Below are 24105 nucleotides of genomic sequence, written 5' to 3'. Positions count from 1 at the left end.
CTTTTCTTCATTTATTTTTGAAGTTTTATGCCCTAATACATGCTCAGTTTTTTGAAAGTGCCAAATACAGTTGAGAAAAAGGTATACTTCTTTCTATTCCCATTCAGTTTTCTCCAGAGATCTAACATACCTAACTTTTCCAAAATTCTATTCATATCATTAACTTCTTTCTTATTTATCTTATGGTGAGATTTATCTGTTTCTGAGAGAGGTAGATTGAGGTCCCTTGTTAATATAGTTTTATTGTCGATTTTGTCCTGTAACTCATTTAAGTTTCCTTTAAGAATTTGGATGCTGTGTCATTTAGTACACACACACACACACACACACACACACACACACACATATTTAGTATTGATATTACTTGTTTATGGCAACTTTTAGCAAAATATACTTTCCTTGCATATCTCTTTTAATTATATCTGTTTTTACTTTTTCTTTGTCTGAGATCACGAGTGCTACCCCTGCCCTTTTTATTTTTACTTCATTTTATCTTTCATTTTATTATTTTATTCATTTCATGTATTTTTATTTCATCTGAAGCATATCAGATTATGCTCCAGCCCCTTATTTTAACTCAAATTTCTCAACTTAACTTTTCATTTCAAGTGTATTTTAAATAGCACATTATTGGATCATTATTTTTAATCCATTCAGTTACCTGTGTCTGCTTTATGGGCAAATGCATGACATTCACATTCAAAATTATGATTAATTACTGTCTATGTTCTCCCATTCTATGTTCTTCTGTTTATCCCCTCCCCTCTCTGTTTCTGTCTCTCTGTTTGTCTCTCCATTTCTATTTCTCTCTTCTGTCCTGACTCAAAAGTTTGTTTTTCTGCTGACCTCCCTTAGGGTTAACTTCCCTTAATCCATCCTCCTTATCATCACCTCCTTCTTTCTCATAGCCCCTTACCCTTTTATATTGGGTGAGATAGACATCTGTATCCCACTGAATGTATGAATATAAGCAGATATAGATATATGTGTATGCATAGATACATGTATGTGACATATTCTTCCCTCTTTGAACTAGTTCAGATGAAATTGATGTTCAAGCATTGCCCAAATTGCCCCCTTTCCCTTTACTCTTCCTCACATGCCTCTTTAATGTGAGATATTTTCATCATTCTTCCTCTCTCTTCCCCTTTCTCCCAGTAAGCCCCTCTTTCTCAGTGTCTATTCTTTTTTTTTTTTTTTTTGAGATCATCCCAACAAAATTAATTCACAGCCAAGCTCTGTGTCTGTGTATATTTTCTTTACCTGGCCTAATAATGGTAAAATTCTTAGAATTTACCTGGACCCTCTTCCTATATAGTAATGTAAACAATTTACTTTTATGAAGTCCCTTATGCTTTCTCTTTCACATTTACCTTTTTATGCTTCTTGAGTTAGGTTTGTACGTCAAATTGTCTATTCACATCAGATCTTTTCATCAGGAATCCTTGAAAGTGCTTTATTTCATTAAATATCCCTTTTTCTTCCTAATAAATTAGACCCAGGCTTGCTGAGTATGCTATTGTTGGTTGTAATCCTAAATCCTTTACCTTCCAGAATGTCATCTTTCAAGTCCTCTGCTCTTTTATAATGGTAGGTCTTCAATATCATGGGATCCTCACAGTATCTCCATAGTATTTGAATGGTTTTGATTGTGCTGCTTGCAATATTCTCTCCTTACCCTGAGAACCCTGGGATTTTGTTCTAATATTCCTGGGAGTTTTTATTTTGGAATCTCTTTGAAGAGGTGCTTGGAGGATGTTTTAATTTTTTTTTTTACCATCTGCTTCTCCAATATCAGGGCAATTTTCTTTTATAATATCTTGAAATATAATGTCTAGGCTCTTTTTTGATCATGACTTTCAGGTAGTCTAATAATTCTTAAATTATCTCTTCCCCATCAATTTTCTACATGAGTTGTCTCTCCACCCTCGAAGTATTTCTTGATGTCTAATGGAGTCTTTAGCTTCCATTGCTCAATTCTAATTTTTGAGGAATTATTTTTTCCAAGGAGGTTTTGTGCCTCTTTTTCTATTTGGTCAATTCTTTTTAAGGAGTTGTTTTCTTTAGGAATTTTTGTGCCTCTTTAATCAAGCTGTTAATTTTCTTTTAATATTTTTCTTGCATTGCTCCCATTTCCCCCACTTTTCCTTTACCACTATTATTTGATTTTTAAAATAATATTTTTGCTCTTTTAAAAATATTTTTTTCTCTTTAAGTCTTCTAGTAGTCCTTGTTGGGCTTGTGTTCAATTTGCACTTTTTTTTGAGGCTTTGCTTGCCTCAAAGATTTTCACCTTATGGTCATCTTCTGAGTTTGTGTCTCATTTCCCTGTCACTATTCCTTGTAGCTATTTATGATGAGGTTTCTTTTGTTGTTGTTTTCTTATTTTTTTCAATTTATTTCTTGACCTTGAACTTTATGTTAGAGTTGGGCTCTTCTCAGCTCTAGGGGATGGTGGTATGACTTTCCTAGCCTTCAAGGATTTTTTGTACTGCTGTTTTCAGAGCTATTTTTGGAAGTGTGTATTTTGGTCCTTCCAAAGTAGTGTAATCTTGGAAGAAGTGTGGCCACTGCTATCCTGGTCTGATTTCTGGTCTTTACACAGAAAAGACTGCTTCCTTGCTACTGCAGGCACTAGTGCTCCTCTCTTCACTCTGGAACTGTGACTTGGAGCTGTATAATGAGCAATGGAGTTGCCAATTGGGGCAACCACTATTCCCAGTGCCAGCAAGGGGTCCCCTGTAATTTATTTCTGACCAGTTGCCCAATCCTGTTACTGTTTCTGGGCAGCAAGGGCTTCTGGAACTGTTGCTGCTGCTGAAGTTGCAGTCACAGCCTCTAAGACCCTCAGCTGGTGTTGCCACCACACCTCCACCCCAGTGTCATAGACCTCTGTTCTGACTTCCCAAGTTGTCTTAGGCTGGAAAAATGTGTCACCCAGACCTTTTGTTGCTATGTCATTCTAAAATTTAATTTAATGTGTTATTTTCAAGTTGTTTTGGTGATAACATTGGAAGGGTCTGACCGGAATGTCTCCTCTCTTCTGTTCTCTAGCTTATACTCCTCTCAGGAAATGTTTGTTGACTTAAATTTTGGACATTTCTCATTGTAAAGAAGTTTCCTAAATCTAAATCCTCCTCTGGGTAACAGTCTCTTGTGTTCTTGTTTCTTCTTTGAAGATAATACATGCAAAATCTTCTAGGGCTTGCAGATTTTTCAATAACATCTGTGATATACATTTTATATTTTATTGAAAAGATTAAGTAGCATATCAGTGCCTGGTAAAAAAAAAATCTTTTAAAGAAAAAAACCTATCCAGAGGCATGTTCTTATATTTCAGAATAATAAGCTAATTAAATATTTATTTGTTGCCAATATCAGGATATGGCTAGGCTTTGTTTTAATAAACACCATTCAAATAATATTGAGTCATTGCTTAGAAAATATGGGCCCCCCCTTTAAAGCAAATATAATTATCTACACAGTGATTCTAGATAGTGATTCTATCTTTACCCAGCTGTTTGACCTACACCAAGATCCAATCCAACAAGCACTTATTAAGCCCATACTAATTATAAGGCACTGTTCTAGGTGCTGAGGGTTTTGGTACCAGATGTGATTCCCCAATGAGACAACGCCTAGTACCAGTACAGAAGAGCCCCCTGCTCTGCAACTTACTGTCTTAGAGAGTTAGTTGGGACATTAAGCAAAGTATCTTGCCCAATTGTCATATAACCAGTATATATCAAAGGTGCAGCTTGGACCTCAGTCATCCTCACAATTAGACATATTCTCTATCCACTCTTCCTTGTTGCCTCTCTGGTGCTGGCAAAGACAAAACAAAATCTATGTCTGCTCTCAGAATATCTGTCCTTCAAAGTAAATAGATAAGTATAGAAAAAATAATACAAAGAAATCTAAAATAATTTTTCCAGAGGGAGGTGATAGTAACACTCATGTGCATTGGGAAAAGGAAATTAAGACTTGATTTCCCCATATGTCAAATGTGGGGGCTGAAATAGCTGATTTTTAATGTCTTTTTCAGCCCTAAAATTCAATACTTATAAGATATTTTAGGGCAGAGACTGATGATTTTAATTTACATTTATGTTTTCATTTGCCCCAAATGTCCAAAGAGTTCTCATAAGATTTATACCTAAAAATTACCTTAGAGGTCCTCTAGTCCAATACCCTTCATTTTATAGAAGAGGAAACTGAAACCCCAAGGAAGCCACAGTATGTCCAATGTCACACAGTAGTATGTAACAGATAAAGGATTTTAACCTCTGTTGTTTAGCTCTGAATGGCCTTTCTACTACACAACATTCCCTCTCTTCAGGACGACTAAGTTTGAAGTGTTATTAATTTGAAAGAACACACAATCCCTGTATACACAAAGACAAATAAACATCATACATTATTCACTTCTACTTATTTTTATTTTGAAAGACATTCTAAATGTAATGTAATGAAAATATTTAGTCACTCAGAATCCAGAGACAGATCTGGGTGAGTCTAATATGTGTGAGGTAGATAAATTCATTGTCTCTCACTGGAAAAATTATTTTCGTGATTTCCAGTTTAATTCTGCACTGGATCAGTTTCAAGTGCAAGGGATAGAACATGTTCTATTGGGCATATTGTTATTCTGTGCATTCAAACAATGTTATGAGTTATGATTTATCCTAGAAAAGGGATCAGTATCCACTGTGAAAAGATCATAAAACTATGGGAGCATCAAAGTGGAAGGTAAGTTTCCTGAGGGAAGGATCTGTTTCATTTTTGCCTTCTGTACTCAGTACAGCATTGTTTTCTCCTCCTGATTTCATCAAGGCAGGAAAGCTATACTGTAGAAGCTCTCTCCACCAACACAGTTATCGAAATTCCTAAAGCCCCTATCTGATATGTCACATCTTTGTGCAATAAATGCCAGCTGCATTATATTTCTTCTAGGAACAAGCTCCTCTATTTGACATTTTTAATACTTTATAAACTGGCTCCAACTACCTTTTATAAGCTTATTTCTCATAATTCCCTTTTACATACTTTGCCATCTGAGCAAACTGGCCTTTTTACTGTACCTCACTTAAGACAGCCCCTGTTCCATGTTTGAACCTTTGTACACGGTTTTCCTCATGGCTGGAGTTCTCCTGCTCATGTTCATTTCTTCACATTCCTAGTTCCCTTCAAAGTTTAGCTCATGTTACCTCTCACATGAAGTCTTTCTTGATCTCTCCAATTATAAGTACTTTCTCCCCTAAAATTACCTTGTATTTATTTCATACGTATATACATTTGTGTGTACATAAACACACATACACATATATATTTCGATATTTCTGTGTGTACATAATGTTACTCCCCAAAAGAATGGAAGTTCTTTGAAGGCAGGAGCTTGAAGGCTTTTTTATATCTCTAATACCTATCTACAATATATAGTAGGCAATTAGTAAATGCTTAATAATTGATTGATCACTAAGCAGTCCACCCATGATGGCCTTAGAAATTTGCCCAATGTACTGAGAAGTAAAGACCATGATCATACAATTAGTCAGTATATGTCAGAAACAGGACTTTCAGTCTTTGTGACTTCAAGAATGGCTGTCAGCCATTACAAGATGCTGCCCTTTACCTTGATCATAGTAAGAACTCAAACACTTATTGAATCAAATTCAAAGTAAGCATATGTATGTATGTATGTATATATGCATTTATGTACTCACATAAGTATGCTCCTACATAAATATGTAGGAGAAGCAAGAGAGAGGTCTTCCAAAAACCTATAGAGATTATCAAGGAAAAAAGAATGATCAACAGTGTCAAAGGGTGTAGATAGGTCAAGAAGGATAAAGAGTGAGAAAAGGTCATTAGATTTGGCAATTAAAACATCATTAGTAACTTTGTAGAGAACATTTGGAGAGAAGCTTCATTCTGCATCCCAATTTCATAGTTCTTTCTCTGGATGTGGATGGTATTTTGTATCAACAGCCTTTTGGGAATGTTTTAGGTAAGGTCAAAGCCAGACTGTTAAGAGTCAAAAAGAAGTGGAAGCACCTATTTTACATGGCCTTCTAAAAGATTTTCACTATTAAAGGGAAGAGAGATATAGGATGATAACTATCAGGCATGGATGGATCAAGTGAGGGTTTTTAGAGGATGAGGGAAACATGGACATGTTTGTAAGCAGTAGGGAATCAGGCAGCAGATGGAGAGAGATTGAATATTAATGAAAGAGCAGGGATGATAGAAGGGCAATCTGCTGGAAAAGACAAGATGGAATAGGATCATGTGCATATGAAGGATTTGTTTTGGCAAGGAAAAAGACCATCTCTTCATGTGAAACAAGGCTACGGAACAAAAAGGAACCCTCTTCTTCCACTTTTCCAGTGAGACATGAAGCAAAGCTCTCATCTAAAAGGATGGGGAAGGGGAGCAATGGGAAGCCTAAAGAATCCAAACCATGAAAAGATTTGGAAAAGCCACTGTAGTTAATGTGATAGTGAATTGGGGAGGGAGGTGTCAAAGGATTGCCTTGTCATATTCAATGCAGCTTTACTCAACAGCACATGAGCAAAGACCACAGATGGTGGGAATGGTCCAAGGTGGGGATCTGAAAGGGCAAGATCTTCTAGAGGATAAAGGGGCAAAGGACTTAAGGATCATATAGCATTGGATTGGTTCACCAAAGATTCTAGATAGGGAAGTGTTGGTGTGGTGGCTTGGGAAAGAACTGAAGGACTGAGGGATTGGAGGTCATGAAGATGAAGAGTAGGGCTTAGAGTTTCAAGAAAGAGGGAAAGGTGGAAAGCTAATAGATTGTGATCAGACAGAGGAATTTCAGATTTCATGAACACGGGAGTGATACATATGTCAGCGATGACAGGATTAAAGATATGTCCATCTTTGTATATGACTGTGATAGAGTGAAAGAGTAGGCCAAGGTAAACACATAAATTGAACTTAAAGTATCTGAGGGAGTTTTATGACATTCATAACACATTAATCAATAAGTCAACAAGTATTAATGTCAACCATGTCCTAGATATTGTGCTAGGTGTTAGGGCTACAAAAACCCAAATGACACAGTCTATACCCTCAGGAAGCCTGGTCCATCCTCTTCCATAGCCACTTCAGACCAGCTCCTACACCTAGGATCCTAGACTTTGGGATGGGTAAGGACTAGTGAATCAATTGTCCTATGACCCAACCTTCCATTCCCTCTGCCTTCCCTGGCCAAAAGAATATTCCTTGGTCACCACTTGTCTATACATACTGTCTTCCCACATATATACACTTTTTTTATGACAGGGGATATCTTATACGAATGAATTAATGAACGAATAATTTAATAAGCACCTACCATGTGCCAAACACTGTGATACTGTGCTAGAGATACAAATACCAAATCAGAAAGGGTTCCTGCCCTCAAAGCTCACATTCTAAGAGAAACAACATATAGAAGGAGTGGAGGTCAGCAAGAGACACTTTGGTGTGGAAAATGAGATGTACAGGAATGGTCTATAATTGGACAGACTGGCAAGCTCCAACTCACTATGACTACTTCTTGACAAAGCTTGCTCTTCTTTTCCCATTGGTGAGATCATTCTGAATCATCCCTTTTTGTATAGGGCTCAGCCTAGTCTTCCTTCACTCTCCTTCAGAATATGTTCCTTCCCTTCTGGATTCCCCCAAGACTCCTCCCTTTTGATCTCCATTTGTGTGTCACCTCTTTCCAAAAGAATATGTGCTTCTTGAGGACACAGACTGTCTTTACTTTTCATTGTGTTTGTATCCTCTGGACTTAGCAGAATGCCTGGGATAGATCAAGTAGATAATTAATGCTTGTGTTATCCCAACAATGACAGTGTTGACAAAGAAGCTGGGGGAATATGGGCAGGTGGCAGGAGAGAAGAGAGTGCAATAAAGGCTGGCAGGGCTTTGGGAGAATGGAGGGAGGGGCAGCTCAAGGTTGGAGCTCCCCTAATACCTGGTCTCTAGGGTGAGTCAAGCGGGGGGGGGGGGGTGGGGGTGGTGTGTTGTATAGCTAGGAGGCTGTAGAAAAAGTGGCCAGAGAGGAGGGAGTGATATTTGTATCCCAAGGGCTTAGCCTAATGCCTGACGCACATAATAAGAGCATCATAAATGTTGTTTAAAAATCCATGTATATATTTAAGTAAATGACAGTGCAAAAAAAATATAAGCTGATTTTTTCTTTGTGGGGGAGGCACTAGCTGCTGGAAGGATCAGAGAAAACTTCATGAGGAAAGTGACATGAATATTTACTGAAGTTCTCAAATACTTATTGATTTTAATTTTTCAAAGTAGGTTTATTTCTTTTATCTCATTTAATCATTGGGACAACTCTTTGAGTTATTTAGGGCAGAGAAAATATTATTCCCATTTGGCAGATGAGGACATATCAAAGAAGGCACCTTTATTGTACACTTCTAAGCTTCAGCACTAGGTAGCTGTTCACGTCTGTGTGAGGAAATGCTGGATCAACTTAGGCAGTCTACCCTTCCAGAGTCTAAACAATAACCTCCAGACTCCTAGGCCATGCCAGAGAGCATCATTCAACAGCCTTGGCATTCTGGTGACTCCCAGTCATTTTTAATGAATCTCCTTTTGAAGTCGCTATGAGATCATAATTGCTTATTAATTATTTATTAGTTAGTTCTCATTATGAAACTGGCATGACAGAAGGATATCATTCTGTGCCCCTTAATTTAAGAATCCAAATCTTCTTTTAATGTAGGATGGCATTTCTCACTCCACAGATAGCCATGTTGATAACTCTTCCTGTGTAATCATTTTTCACTTAATTTTCTATCTACTTACGGCCCCCCCCCCCCACATTTTTATGTGTATATCTGTATACGTGTGCCAAGGTCTTTTGACCTCCCTCACATTATTTAGCTTTCCACATGTACAGATCTGCTTTCTCAAGTGCACATTAGACTCTTTGAGGGCAGGTGTTTTCTTTGTAATTGTACAAACAACATGTACTCACCAAATATTTTTTGAATGAATGAATTATTGGATAAATATTATTTGTTCAAAAATCCAGGAAGGGGGGGGAGGAGCCAAGATGGTGGAGTAGAAAGATACACATGTGCTAGCTCCAAACCCACAGCCCATAAATTACCTCTAAAGAAGAACTCCCAACAAATTCTGGAGCAGCAGAAGCCACAAAACAACAGAGCAGAGGAGATTTCTGTTCCATAGAGATCTGAAAAACTGACCCAAAAGGTCCGTTGCACACTGGACCTGGAGCAGAGCCCAGCCCTGCCTTGGCTGCAAGGCACTGAGAGAAGCAGATCCAAGTAGGCTCCAGGGATGGAATCTCCAGAGGCCTCGAAGGTCCCTCCACCCACAGACACCAAAGGTCAGTGAGAGGGGCTTTTCAGTTTGAGGAGAGGGGAGTGGGGTGCCCCCATAACTCAGGCCCCCTTGGGAGGCAGCAGAGGAGGCAGCAGCAGACTGGGGGCTCCCAGAGCAGGCAGGAGCTTGGATCCACTGTTGAAGGTCTCTGCATAAACCCCCTGAGGGAACTGAGCCCCGTGTGATGACCCTGCCCCCACCCCAGCACCTGAACTTAATCTCACACTGAATGGCAGCCCTGGCCCCGCCCAAAGCCCTGAGGCTGGGAAGCAGCATTTGAATCTCAGACCCCAAGCACTGTCTGGGCAGATCTGGAGGTGAGGTGGGTGTGGAGAGGACACTCAGAAGTCAAGTCACTGGCTGGGAAAATGCCCAGAAAAGGGAGAAAAAATAAGACCATAGAAAGTTACCTTCTTGGTGAACAGATATCTTCTCCCATCCTTCTGATGAGGAAGAACAATGCTTACCATCTGGGAAAGACATAAACATCAAGGCTTCTGTATCCCAAACATCCAAAATAAATATTCCATGGGCTCAGGCCATGGAAGAGCTCAAAAAGGATTTTGAAAATCAAGTTAGAGAGGTGGAGGAAAAACTGGGAGGAGAAATGATAGAGATACAAGAAAAGCATGAAAAGCCAATGAGGAGAAGAATGCTTTAAAAAGCAGAATTAGCCAAATGGAAAAGGAGGTTCAAAAGCTCACTGGAGAAAATAGTTCTTTCAAAATTAGAATGGAACAGATGGAGGCTAATGACTTTATGAGAAACCAAGAAATCACAAAACAAAACCAAAAGAATGAAAAAATGGAAGATAATGTGAAATATCTCATTGGAAAAACAACGGACCTGGAAAATAGGTCCAGGAGAGACAATTTAAAAATTATGGGACTACCTGAAAGCCATGATCAAAAAAAGAGCCTAGACATCATCTTGCATGAAATTATCAAGGAAAACTGCCCTGAGATTCTAGAACCAGAGGGCAAAATAAGTATTCAAGGAATCCACTGATCACCACCTGAAAGAGATCCAAAAAGAGAAACTCCTAGGAACATTGTGGCCAAATTCCAGAGTTCCCTGGTCAAGGAGAAAATATTGCAAGCAGCTAGAAAGAAATAATTAAAGTATTGTGGGAATACAATCAGGATAACACAAGATCTAGCAGCTTCTACATTAAGGGATCGAAGGGCGTGGAATATGATATTCCAGAAGTCAAAGGAACTAGGACTAAAACCAAGAATCACCTACCTAGCAAAACTGAGTACAATACTTCAGGGGAAAAAATGGTCTTTCAATGAAATCGAGGACTTTCAAGCATTCTTGATGAAAAGACCAGAGCTGAAAAGAAAATTTGACTTTCAAACACAAGAATGAAGAGAAGCATGAAAAGGTAAACAGCAAAGAGAAGTCATAAGGGACTTACTAAAGTTGAACTGTTTACATTCCTACATGGAAAGACAATATTTGTAACTCTTGAAACTTTTCAGTATCTGGGTAGTGGGTGGGATTACACAGACACACACACACACACACACACACACTCACACACACACAGACAGAGAGCACAGAGTGAATTGAATAGGATGGGATGATATCTTAAAAGAATGAAATTAAGGGTTGAGAGAGAAATATATTGGGAGGAGGAAGGGAGAAATGGAATAGGGCAAATTATCTCTCACAAAAGAGGCAAGCATAAGACTTTTTAGTGGAGGGAAAAAGAGGGGAGGTGAGAGAAAAACATGAAGTTTACTCTCATCACATTCCACTAAAGGAAGGAATAAAATGCACACTCATTTTGGTATGAAAACCTATCTTACAATACAGGAAAGTGGGGGAGAAGGGGATAAGCAGGGTGGGGGGGGGATGATGGAAGGGAGGGCAATGGGAGGAGGGAGCAATTTGAAATCAACACTCTTGGGGAGGGACAGGATCCAAAGAGAGAATAGAAGCAATGGGGGGCAGGATAGGATGGAGGGAAATATAGTTAGTCTTACACAGTACAACTATTATGGAAGTCATTTGCAAAACTACATAGATATGGCCTATATTGAATTGCTTGCCTTCCAAAGGGAATGGGTGGGGAGGGAGGGATGAAGAGAAGTTGGAACTCAAAGTTTTAGGATCAACTGTTGAGTATTGTTCTTGTATACAACTAGGAAATAAGAAATACAGGCAATGATGTATGGAAAGTTATCTGGCCCTACAGGACAAAAGAGAAGATGGAGACAAGGGAAGGGAGGGATGATAGAAGAGAGGGCAGATTGGTGATAGGGGCAATTAGAATGCTCAGTATTTTGGGGTGGGGGGAGGGGACAAATGGGGAGAAAATTTGGAACCCAAAATTTTGTGAAAATGAATGTTAGAAGTTAAATAAATTAATTAATTTAAAAAAAAATCCAGGAAGGGCTATTATGTAGTATAAACAATTTGTAATAGCAAAAAAGAGAGAGATAATATTAAGCAATTAGTGACTGAGAAAAAATGACAAATAATATTGCACCCTTTTACATAGTGCTTAAAAGTTTGCAAAGCTGCCTCCTCATAGGATTATGAGATAGGTTTATGGTACAATGATTAAAAGCATGTTTTTTTTAAGCTGAGCTTGTGATTGTGTTGGAGTCAGAAACTCCCACAAAATGAATCAGCAACTGTTGGGTAACTTCTAGCCTTAGAGAGTTTCCATTCAGGGAGTTCTGAATGGTTAAGTGACTAGGCTCACATAGCCAGTATATGTCAGGGACACATGAACCCAGATCTGCCTGATTCTGAGCCCCACTGCTTCTCAACAATGCAGGTGTTATTCACCTCATTTTAAGGAGGACACTAAGGCCCAGAGAGAGGAAGAGACTTGTCCAGTGCCATGAAGGTAATTTGAAATAAAATTTGGAATTTGAACCCAAATCCTAGTTCTAGATCCAAAGCCTTTTCCAATAATGACAGTTGTACCTAAAGCAAGTGACATATGCTTTGCATCAAGTAATTGCAATTGTTCAGTTGTGTAAGTCATGTTTGATTTTCTGTGATCTTATTTGGGGTTTTCTTGGTAAAGATCCTGGTCTACCATTCCCTTCTCCAGTTCACTTTGCAGATGAGGAAAGTGAGGAAAATAGCTACACAGATAGTAAGTGTCTGAGGCTGGATTTGAACTCAGGAAGATAAGCCTTCTCAATGCCAAGCCTAATTTTCTATGCACTGTGCTACTCAGATGCTCTTTTGCATTACTAACATGCTGGAAATCTCATGGTAGAAGCGAATTCTTCTGAAACTACTCCACCACTCAATTTTCTTAACTCTTGCCCTTTCAAGCAGAGCCTGTAACAAGTCAAGACCAAGGGCCAGTGGTCCATTTATAGGCACGTGATCAGGGCACCTTTCTGTCTGCACTTGAAATCAGCTCAAACATCCCTTTCATGTAGCCCACCAGATAATAAATGACTACTTTGTGCTGTGCTAGGCCAGCTAGTTCCACGAAGAACTTCATACCTCTCTTCCCTATCTTAGAGGGGGTCCCTGGGGCTTTCCTCTGAGAGTTTTTTGAACATTTTTCTTTTTGGAACTGTAATCCATCCAACTACAACAACAACAACTGAAACCACCAACAACAGTGCCAAAATAAAAGGTTTCTACTTGATAACAACAGAAAGCACTTTTGGGGAGTGGATAGAGGACTGCTCTTAGAGACAAGAAGGTCTCTGTCCTGCCTTTGACACAACTGGATATAGGACCCAGACTGAGACACTTGACCTATTAATGCCCAAGGCTACCCTCCAAGATGAGGAATTATAGCAAACTTGCTCATTTGCCTTACTAAAGGTACTTTCCATACTGGGAGCTCTCTACATGTAGAGTTAGAGCTACAAGGAACCCAAGAACTCTTCCTTTTACATATGGGGAAAATGAGATGCCAAGGAGTACAGAGGTTAATGAAATCACCAGGATTGTGTCACAGAATCATGGATTTAGAACTGGAAGGGATGCCGAGGACTATCTCCAGTGTCTCCATTTTACAGAAGAAAAAACCAAGGCCCCTTGAGGTTAAATGAATTCTCAAAGACTACACAGGAAGTATATATATCAGGATTCAAACCTAGATCCTCTCTCTCTGGAGCCAGTTTTATTCATTACACTATGAAACACTAAAAAAAAAAAAAAAAAAAAAAAAAAGCCAGGAAGAGGTTAATGAAGCTCTCAAAGTGGCTTCTTTGCTTAGTTGTTGGCTGCCTTTGTAAAGAACCACTCAGCCTCCGCAAATTAAAAGCAAGAGCATAATTGCAGAATGAAGAAAGTTTCCTGTTTTCCCAGGTGACAGTGGGGCTGGACTGGAGGGACAGGGTAGGGTGCGAGCGGAAAAAGACTCGCTAAACTGAAAATGAAAATCCTGAACTGCTACAAGAGAGCTCGTGGAGCCTGGAATTAGAGTACCGGCCATTTGCTAGGAGGAGAGACCCCTTTATGGGAAGGCAGCAAGGCCACAGTTAGTGACGTTTTCCTCCTCCTCAGGGAATGGGGCCCTGACTTGCAGAATATCCTTTTCCAAAAGCACAAACTGATTTAATCTCTGTAGTTATTCAGCCCTCAGCGGCAGGAGTCGAAACTTGCATTCTGCAAACATGCTGTCATTTGTGAAATGCAGGTGCTGTGGATTAGGGCCACCTGTTGAATGACATCCTGGGAGCTGAAATGCTAATACCATCACCGAGTAGAACAGACTGACTGCAAATGTATCCATCTGGGAGACCCCTAAGCAGGATGGGAAGAACATTTTCCTGAATAATACCTGTCATTGTTTCCAGCTTCTCTGAATCCGAGCTAATGTAAGGGCCACCCTTCTTATCCTTTCTATTTATTCTCTTTGCTCTCTCACACATGCATGGTGTGATGCCAGGGTCATAATATGCATTCAATAAATATATGCTTATGAGCATACATACGATCATCGATCAATCCCAAACACAATTCCAGGGCATTAAGGATAAGCCGTGGCACCCCCCTCCTCCCAAGGGGAGAAACTCGGGGTACAGACTGAGACATAAACTTTTGAACATGGGCAATGTGGGAACCTGTTTTACTTGAATTTGCTTAGTTGTTCCTATGGTTTTGTTTTGTTTTCTCCCCCAATGGGACTAGGTAGAAGGCAGGGAAAAAAACTGAGTTTTGTTCATTGAAAAAACAAAGCTAAATTATAAGAAATAAATGTTGAATTATGGTCAGAGAATCTGAGTTCAAATCATGACTCTACCCCCTTAGACAAGCTGTGTAACTCGGGAGCCTTAGTTTCCTCATCTGTAAAATAAGACGGTTGGACTTGATGACTTCAGATGTCCCTTTTAGCTCTTACAGTTTATAAGAATTGCAGAGACAGTTGATGTTAGCCAAGTCCACCACCCTCTCTCAATGATGAATTGACAACAGACATATCCCAAGGAGCAATGATCGGGGAATGCTCACCTCATCTCTTCCCTAGGAAAAAGCAATAAGGGCACATTGTAACCGAATGGCTTCTTCAGTGATCACAGAATTATAACTGGAAAGAAGCTGAAAAGCCAACAAGTCCAACATCTTGCCCCACATTTCATGCTTTGAATTCAGTTATTCCTGATTGGCACTGCCAGCCAGCAGTCTAAGGAGGAAAGTCAGGAGAGGATTCATGGAATTCACCAGAGATTCCTGACCCTATCACTGGGGAGGAGTTCCCTCAAACCACACACCAAAAGCTTATTCATAATTTAGTAGATTGTAGGGTTGGGACCTCAAAGGCCATGGAGTCCAAACCTTAATTTTACAGATAAGGAAACTGAGGGCCAGATAATTAAGGAGATCATAGATTGAGAGCTGGGAAGCACCTTGAAAGCCTCCTAGTTCAATATCCTAATTTTCCAGATGAGGAGACTGAGGCCTGTAGAAGCAAAAGGATCTTCTTGGTCAGAGTCACACAGAGAGTAAGGGTCACAGGCAGGGCTAGGGCTCAAGTCTTCTTGCCTTTAAGGTAGGCCCTCTACTCCTTACTCCATACATCCTCTGTCAAGGCTTGCTTTTGTCCCATACAATTCATACCTCCCCCACTGCTCCAAATTCAGCCACTAACTTGGTGATAAAATTGGCTCTGAATTTCGCAAAGTTGCTCTTCAAACAACAATCATTTGACCATCACTGGGCCTACATTCAAAGTCTTTCTCAAGTGTCGTAAGAACTTTGAGAACTCACTCTCTATTGGCATAGTCTTAGAAAACCCAGACTCACCTCCATGCCACAAAGAATTACCAGAGGATTTTACTGGAGATTCTATTTAGGCAAACATGCACAAACATTAGGAATTTGTCTTCCTTCTTCTCTTCCAAGGACAACTTCCCCTTCCCTTCCTTTTAAAAAATCTTTTTTTTTTTTGTTTTTTGGGGGGGAGGGTGAGGCAGTTGGGACCTCTGATTTCCTCCTGGTGGTAGAACTGCCACTATGGTGCCACCTTTTAAAGATGAATATTAACAATTTAGAGCTTAATGAGTTGCTTGGGGGGGAGTTAGAGAGATGTTAGCTTTGGAAGGGAAGATGGCAGAGTAGATAGAGCAATGGACTTGGAATCAGGAAGAAATGATTTTGAATCCTTCCTTTGCACTTACTGAGATACCCTGGACAAGACAAATAATCTCTCACACTCAGTTTTCTTTTCTGTAAAATGGGGGTGATAAATGCACCTACTCCACAGGTTTGGCAACGAGCTTAAAAGAGAAAACATATGGAAAGCACTTGGCAAGCCTGAAAGTGCTAAATAAATTCTTCTGTTGCTGTTATACTAGTTGACTTGGCACAGTCATCCTGCTGGTCTGTCAGAGGCAGAACTTGAACTCAGGTTTTTCTGCCTGCAAGACTGGCAACCTATCCAATCTGTGTGAAGGCCTCTCAGCATCCCAATAACTTGTCCATGAAAGTTTTTTTTAAATCAGAGGTTTGTTTAAATGTATTTTTATCCTCAAATATCTCTTAAGTAGGCACATGCAGTTTTCAAATAGAGAAGAATTGGTTTCAGGAGTAGCTGTTCTCAGTGACCAGAAGCTGGGTCAACGATCAGGCACGCTTTTGACCTTTAGCATTGTGCAGTGACATCTCTGGGGGTGGCTTCTGGATGTCTTAGAGAAGGTGCCAGTTATTAAATTCATTGAGATTTTTTCCTTGGGAGCAATTGAGTATTTGTGAACACCAAAGTATAAATGTGAGAGCATAACAGTTATCTGCATGAGACTTCATTTCCTTGTTGTCCAGACTGGCTGTATTGAGATGCAACTACAGGTTAAAGTGGAAAGGATCTGAATCTGGAGTAAGTGGACCTGTATTCAAGGCTTGACTCTTACTCACTACCTGGATGACATTGACAGTCACTTAAACTTCATGAACCTCAGTTTCCTCATCTGTGAAGTTTAGGATTGCCCTAGAAAATTCTAAGATCTCTTTGAACAACAAATCTACGACTCTAGGTATAGGCCCAATAATACTCCACAGTAAGTAAGGAGAGCTGACATTTATACAGAGCTTTATAATTCATTAAGCATATCATATCTATTTTCTCATTTGATCTCCCAATAATCCTGTAAACTAAATAATCTGTTTTGCTATCGTTCCCATTTTACAGGTATAGAACGTTAGACTCAGAAATGTTAGTCCATGGTTGTATATGTTTCTTTGACTCTCCAGATCTAAAAACCTAGTCACCACACCTCTAGTAATAACACCCCTAGTCACTATACCAGATTCCCTGCTGCATCAAAATCACTACTGATATTTTTAGAGTGTGTTAAAGTTTGCAAAGTCCTTGATGTAAGTTCTCTCATTTGAGCCCCACAAGACTGATTCTGCAATTAACCAATGCAGTAAACACTAGGAGTATGAAGATCTCCATTATATAGATGAGGGAATTGAGACAGATTAAGTGACTCTTCCATGGTAAGTGGTGTGCTGGTATGTACTCATGACACACTTTTAAGTTCAATCTCCATTCATCACCTTCTTAAGTCGAGGCAATAAACAAAACAATCAACAGCCTTGATTTGTAGCATTTGGTGATATCTAAAGTGTAAATGGTCATGATGAAAATGGAATAATCTGTTCTCTTGAGCTGGCTCAAGCTGGCTCCAGCATAGCTCTGCTAGAAAGTATCAGAATATAGATCTGAACCCAGTTCTTCCTGGATCTAAATCCAGTACTCTATTTGCTAGCTAGATCAAGACATTGAGTGTACATTAAAAATGCAGTTGCTTATTAGTAACTCCAAATAATTAAAAAAAACTGAACACTGTTGGCATCCTGTCATTTCCCAGATTAATAATATTCAGGCTGTGGCTTACTCACCCCCAAGTAACATAAACATGTCTTATTTATTTTAATATGTTTCCCCTCAGTAGAAGGGAAGCTACTTAAGGGCAGGAGTCTTTTGGCTTCAATTATAATTGGTATAATTCCTGGTACATAGAAAGTGATTAGTAATTGCTTATTGAATGACCAACTGAATGGATACATTTTGAAAAGGATCATTGATTCATAGTTCTTCCTTCTTAGAGTCCATTTCCTCCAATCCCTTTATTTCACAGGTGAAATTCATTATGTACAGGTTAAACATCAAGGACATCCCTAGGACCCAAATCAGTTTTCTCAAAGAAACTTGAGATTTGCCTTCACAGTTGGTAGTAGACTCCAGAACAAGATTTAGGCATTTTAACTTTAGATGCTTCTCTAAATAAAGTCTTTAAAAACACAGAAGTCTCACTCTATATTGCATCAGCAAATCCAGACCAAATATGCCACGGTGCATTGAAAATGTCCCTGCCTCTAGTATCAGAAGGGGGATTCAAATTTCTCCACTTCTGCTCACTATCAATACTACTACCTGTGTGACTGTGAGAAACTCATGTAACTTCTCATCCTCATCTTCAAAATGATTATTTGAACTGAAGAGCCTTTGACTTCATTTACAGACATGTTCTATGAATCTTTATTTAAAATTTCATGAAATTAATGGAAATTCATTAAACATACTAGTTAAACATCAAGTATATCTCTAGAATCCAAACCTATTTTCTGAGAAACACTCAAAATTTCCCTTCAGTCAGTAGTAGACTCAAGAACAAAGTGTGACATCCCTAAAACAACTCAAAATCACATGAGATTTAGAAGGGCCCTTAGAGTTCATTTGGTCAACTGAGGAAGTGAAAGCTGTTATTGCAAGATAGGTGACCCTCTGCTTTTGAATTAGCTCCTTCTGGTCCAACCAAATTCCTCCTCCTCTTCTCTTTGCCTGTTACAAGCCGCTCTATCCCTCCAAGGCTATTTTGTACTACTATGGTGGTCAGATCATTTCAACCCACAATGAACAAAGTTCTTTCTCTTGACTTCTTATAATACTTGTATTTACTGTCTTCTTTACTGTCCTTTCTCACCATTTGCCATTAGTGCTTTTAAAGTCAATCTTATAGACTGTAAACTTCTTGAGGGCAGGACTATGTTTTATAATTCTTTGTATCCTTCATAAAGTAAGCTAAATGTACTTAAAGACTACTGACCAATTAGCTAATGAGTAGATACATCTTTTACAAAAAAATAAGATTGGTTTTGGTTTTTATCTGAAAGCTATGACCAATCTTTCTAAACAGGAATAATTGGATAGATATATTTTTAAACCTGTTTGTTTCCAACTCTTTCTGGTATACAGCCATGGATTCAAACATCTTTCCTGAAGCCCCAATACTGAGCTGATTTCTTTTCTTTCTTTAGCTTGATAAAGTAAATATTGAATAGAATCGTATTTTAATAAAAATATTAGCAGCTATAAGTAATGAGGGATAAGTTCACTCAGGATTAAGCAACATCTTCTGGAATCAGAAAACTTGATCAGAGGTCTCCACAGAAGCACTGCACAATTAAACCAGAGATTTATTATTTCTGTGGGAAAGAACCTTTTAATTTTTAAAAATTGTTATTAATTACTAGCCATTAATTATTTATTATTATTAATTATTAGCCAAGCCTTGTAGCAGCTTCCAGCAAGGGAAAGGGAGTAAAGGTCTTAGGGATGGAGGAGGGTCTTAGCCTCAAGTCTTTCTAGCCTATCTCCACAGGGCTTAACTGAACCAGAACCATCTGGAGAAGAAATCAGAAAAGAACTCCAGTGTCTGGCGAGCTCCTGGGGGCTGACTGGCTAATTATGACAGAGTGCACAGGACCACTACTGTTCATCCCCTTCAGTGTCTTTGTCCCTCCCACCCCCACTCCAGTCAAATTCTGAAGCCAGAAGGTTCAGGATAATGTGAAACGAATTCTTAAGTAACTCTTCCTATACCATGAGAAACTGAGCAATTGAGGGGACTGGGGGTGAGGAAGAAACCCCCAGACACGCTGTCCAGGCAGAAGAGATAGCCCATAAAGGAAAACAAAGGACAACGAGTCTCATCCTTTCCTTCCCCACTTCTCCCTCAGTCTTCTGCAAAACTTTTCACCCCTTCTCCAAAAGTGGAGGCCAAATCCCCACCTCTGTTCATCCAACCACCTTCCTTCCAAGTCTCAAAGTGGCATCTCCCTCGCGTCCTACACCTAGTGTAGGTTTAGAGTGGGGAGTCCAAGGAGATGCCGAGATTGGTTTGGTTCGATCTTGCTCGGAATGTGTGCGCGCGTGTATGCATGTGTATGTGGGAGGAGGCTGGGGGTGGTAGAATTACCTTATGATCCAGGACGCTGATGTATCCATCCATGAGCCGCCCACCCTGAGGAATTCCGGGGCGCTGCGGAGACTGCCCCAGTTGTCCGCTGCTGCCCGCCAACCCCAAGCGCCGGCTGCTCGCAGCTGTCGGTTTGCCGCTGGCCCCTGCCTCTGTCTGCTCCTGCTCCCGCGTCTGGGGGGGATCTTTCTGGCCGCCGCCGAGGCCGCTGTACATGAGCAACAAGCTGGTACACATGGTAGTGAGCGCTAGACACACAGCCAGCCCATGGCGCTGTGAGAGAAAAGAGAGAAACAGCGCTCAGCTCGCTCTACCCCAAGCCGAAGGGCTATGCGGGTGGAGCCAGAACCCTGGAGAGCTCCAGAGCTGGACTCGTAGGTCAGCACCTGGGAGAGCTCCAGTGGCTGGTGCCTGGTCTGCTCTGCTCTCCCTGGTTTGTTCAGCCTGCTCGGCTGCCCCAGCCCTGCCTCAGGGAGCCGCCACAGTCCTCTCCCGTACAGCAGAGGATGCTCCCAGCCCGGCTGGGCTCTTCTCGGCTCTGCTGGCTGCTGCCACCGCCGCCGCCTCTTGGTCCCTGGCTCTCTCGGCAGGGGGCAGGTGGTGCTTGGCCATCCGAACATGGAGGGGGAAGGGGTGGGGAGGGGATGCTCAACTGGGACCTTGGAGGGGGAGATGTGTGCCTTTGGCTCCGCTCCTTTCCAAAGCTCCCTCCTTGGGGACACCAGATTCTCTATCTCTCTCAATCTTCTCCGTCTATTACGGCTGCTCCTTGCAAGTTTGGAACCCTTCTGGAAAACGAAGAAAGTCTTGGGGGAACTCTCGACCCCTCCTCTTTCCTCTTTATTCTCACCCCCCGTTTCCCCGGGGCTGACCCTTCCCCCTTTCCCCTCAAGCTACACTGCCTCCCTTTCCTCTTCCGCTGCTTCTTTCCCACCTGCCTTTTGGACATCCCACCCTGGACTGTAGGAGAGCGTATGTATCTGAGTTTCACATTCCCGGTCTTCCCTAGGCTGGAAGCTACAGCAGAGGCGGGGACCAGGGATATGCGTGTGCTTGTGTGTGTGTGTGTGTGTGTGTGTGTGTGTGTGTGTGTGTGTGTGTAAACACGCATTAAAAAAGCAGGTGGAAAGTTGTCCCTTGGAAATTGAGGAGCCCGGGGAGCCGGGGTTGGCGGTGCCGCGCCTTGCGCTCCGCATCCCCGGGGCCCCTTCCCCAGGGGCCGTTGCTCTGCCCCAGTCCCGTCTCACTCCTTCTCGGAGTTGGGAGAAGCGACTCACCATCAAGGTCTTCATTTTTGGACGCCTCCTCCGCACGGAGTCCTCAGGCGCGGGCGTCCGGGGCCACTTTTTCTCCTCGAGTCTCCATGGCCAGGCAAAGTGAGTACGGGGGTGATGGTGAGGAGGAGGGCGGGGTGGGGGCTTGGAGACCTGGGGCAGCCTCTGGAGGAAGTGGCGGTGGCGGCAGCGGGTCTGTTTCGGCCAGGTAGCCGGCGAGCTGGGCTTGGGATGGGGAAAGCGCTGCTGTTGCAGATTAGAGCCAGAACGAAAACTGACCTGGACCCTCTTAGTCTCTCAGTGATCTACACAACTGCCGCCTGCCGCGGCCTGCCGGGTCCTAAAACCCTCTGCATCCCTCCCTTCACAAAAGAGGAAAAGCACCTCTTTGCAGCCTAGGATTGGGGGGCTGGGAAGTTAACTTGGGCCTCATTCCTTCCAGTTCCTCTTTCTTCTATACTGGCACACACACAGAGGGAACAATTGCTCCTGTTGCAATGAAATCATCCAATAAACAGAAATGGGAGAGTTGGCTTTTTATTTTCCTGGGTGATAGTAGACGAGCAGATGAGCTGCTTTGAGCTGTGTTAATTCAATAAACAGAAGCAAAGTCCCCAGGATGTAGAATACTAAGGGACCTCCGGTGCCTAGTGCGGTGGAAAGAACATCGGATTCTAGAGTCTGACGACCTGGGATCAAATTCCACTTTGGACTCTCTCTCCCTAGGTGACTTTGGCTAAGTCACTTAACCATCTTAGGCCTTAGCTTCCTTATCTGTAAAACGAGGAGAGATGGACAACCTGACCTCTAAGGTCCTTTCCAGAGGGATGAGAATAATAAGACAAAGAAGGAGGGGGAAGAGGAAGAGGAAGGAGCAACAGCAGCAACCTTAGCTGTCCTGGCTAGATAAGTAGCCTAAGAACAAGGAAGATCTGAGTCCAGGAGTTGCCTCTGACAGTCACTGTGCCACGCTGGGCAAGGTCCTAGCCCAGAGGACAGAGCTTCCTGCAACTAAGTTCCCTATTCCTACTCTCAGTAGGGGCATCCTTAGAGTGTGGCTGGCCACAACTCTCCCTTGGTGTGTTAGGGGTAACCTTGAAAGTTGCTGAAGGCTTCTAATACTCCTGTCCACTAGACCCTGTCAGTGTGCTTCTCATCAAACTGAGAGGCAGTTTGGTCATTGTGGATTGACTTCTGCAATCAGGAAAATATGGATATATGTATATCCATATATGTATATATGTGGGGTCTCTACTGATGTCTAGATCCATCTAAATGGGGATTTGAGCTGCAGAGACCCAGGAGGGAGGAAAGTTCCCCTATTGATACAGATCCTAATTCAGGCATCTTCTCTTCAACTTACAGTTTTTGAATTGTCTGTTTGGGGAACTGGGAGATAAGTGACCTACCCAGGGTCATGTGTCCAGCATGCCCCAGAGGCCTTCCTGGAACCCAATCCCACTGGACCTAGGCTTTTCAGCCTGTTCTCTATGCACTATGAAGCACCTTCTTTGTGTATATAAACACATACATACTCCCAGATGCAAATACATAACCATATATGTGCCTTGTGTTCAGTCATACAACACTGCCTCACATATTCCATAATAGTTGTATATATCATTTCATATACGTGAGCCAATGTTGTTTAGATACCCATGTATTGCATGTATGAATACATTTGTAGGGCAACTAGGTGGCATAGTAGATAGAGTGCTGGAATTAGGAAGACCTAAATTCAAATCTTGCCTCAGACACTTACTAGCTGTGTGACCCTGGGCAAGTCACTTCACTCTGTTGGCCTCAGTTTCCTCATCTGTGAGATAAGTTGGATGAGGAAGTGGCAAATCACTCCTGCACCTTTGACAAAAAAATCTCAGAAGGGGTCACAAAGAGTCGAACATGACTGAAAAATGACTAAGCAACAGATAATATATCTTCATATAAATATACATGCATATTTATCTATAGGAATAATATGTACATATACATATGTGTATATTCATATATGTATGTGTACATATACAGCAGCTAGGTGGCGCTATAGTACATGGAGTACCAGGCCTGGAGATAGGAAGACCCATTTTTCTGAGTTCAAATCTGCCTTCAGATACTTATTAGCTGTGTGACCCTGGGCAAGTCACTTCACTCTGTTGGCCTCAGTTTCCTCATCTGTAAAATGATCTGGAGAAGGAAATGGCCGACCATTCCAGTATCTTTGCCAAGAAAACCCCAAATGAGGTCATGAAGTGTTGCACAAGACTGAAAACAACTCAACAACAACATATGAGTGACACACATATGTATAATATATATACATATATAAACATACATATAGGCATATACATATACAACATATACACACATATACACACATATACATATATACACATAAATGTATGACCCTGGACAAGTCACTTAAACTCTCAATGCCCCCAGAGAAGCCTATACATTTTAGGAAATGTTCTGACCTTTATTGGGTTTTGTATTGATAGAGGGAGTTATATGTATATATCTACAATGTTTGTCTTTTGATTTTACATCTAGCACGGACACTTTCTCAGCTATATTTATCCTCAGTTCTATCATTATTTTTTATCATCTTCCAACTCCCACATGCGAACAGTTCTCAGGTCCCTGGAAACCTGAAAATTCTCTGGTTCCCACAGCACTTGTCTTTTAAACCTTCACCTAAATCATTGGCAAGCAGCACTCGCTACATCACGCCCCCTGATCCCCCAGGGTCCGGCCCTGCC

General features: G+C 41.2%; 1 protein-coding gene across 1 annotated transcript in view; it reads right to left on the bottom strand.

The window, feature by feature from the left end:
* The window catches only part of ST6GALNAC5 (ST6 N-acetylgalactosaminide alpha-2,6-sialyltransferase 5), a 243791-nt gene extending 222424 nt beyond the window's left edge, over positions 1–21367 (bottom strand). The window contains exons 1-2 of the mRNA XM_072638617.1: positions 21353–21367; positions 20076–20348 (exon numbers count right to left, since the gene is read on the bottom strand). Coding sequence (XP_072494718.1) covers positions 20076–20348; positions 21353–21367 — 288 coding nt within the window. The remainder of the gene's footprint in view (positions 1–20075; positions 20349–21352) is intronic.
* Between the last annotated feature and the right edge of the window lie 2738 nt (positions 21368–24105).

The sequence above is a fragment of the Notamacropus eugenii genome, chromosome 2 (genome assembly GCF_028372415.1).
Source record: "Notamacropus eugenii isolate mMacEug1 chromosome 2, mMacEug1.pri_v2, whole genome shotgun sequence".
Taxonomy (NCBI): Eukaryota; Metazoa; Chordata; class Mammalia; order Diprotodontia; family Macropodidae; genus Notamacropus; species Notamacropus eugenii.
This window is presented reverse-complemented; position numbering and strand designations above follow the sequence as displayed.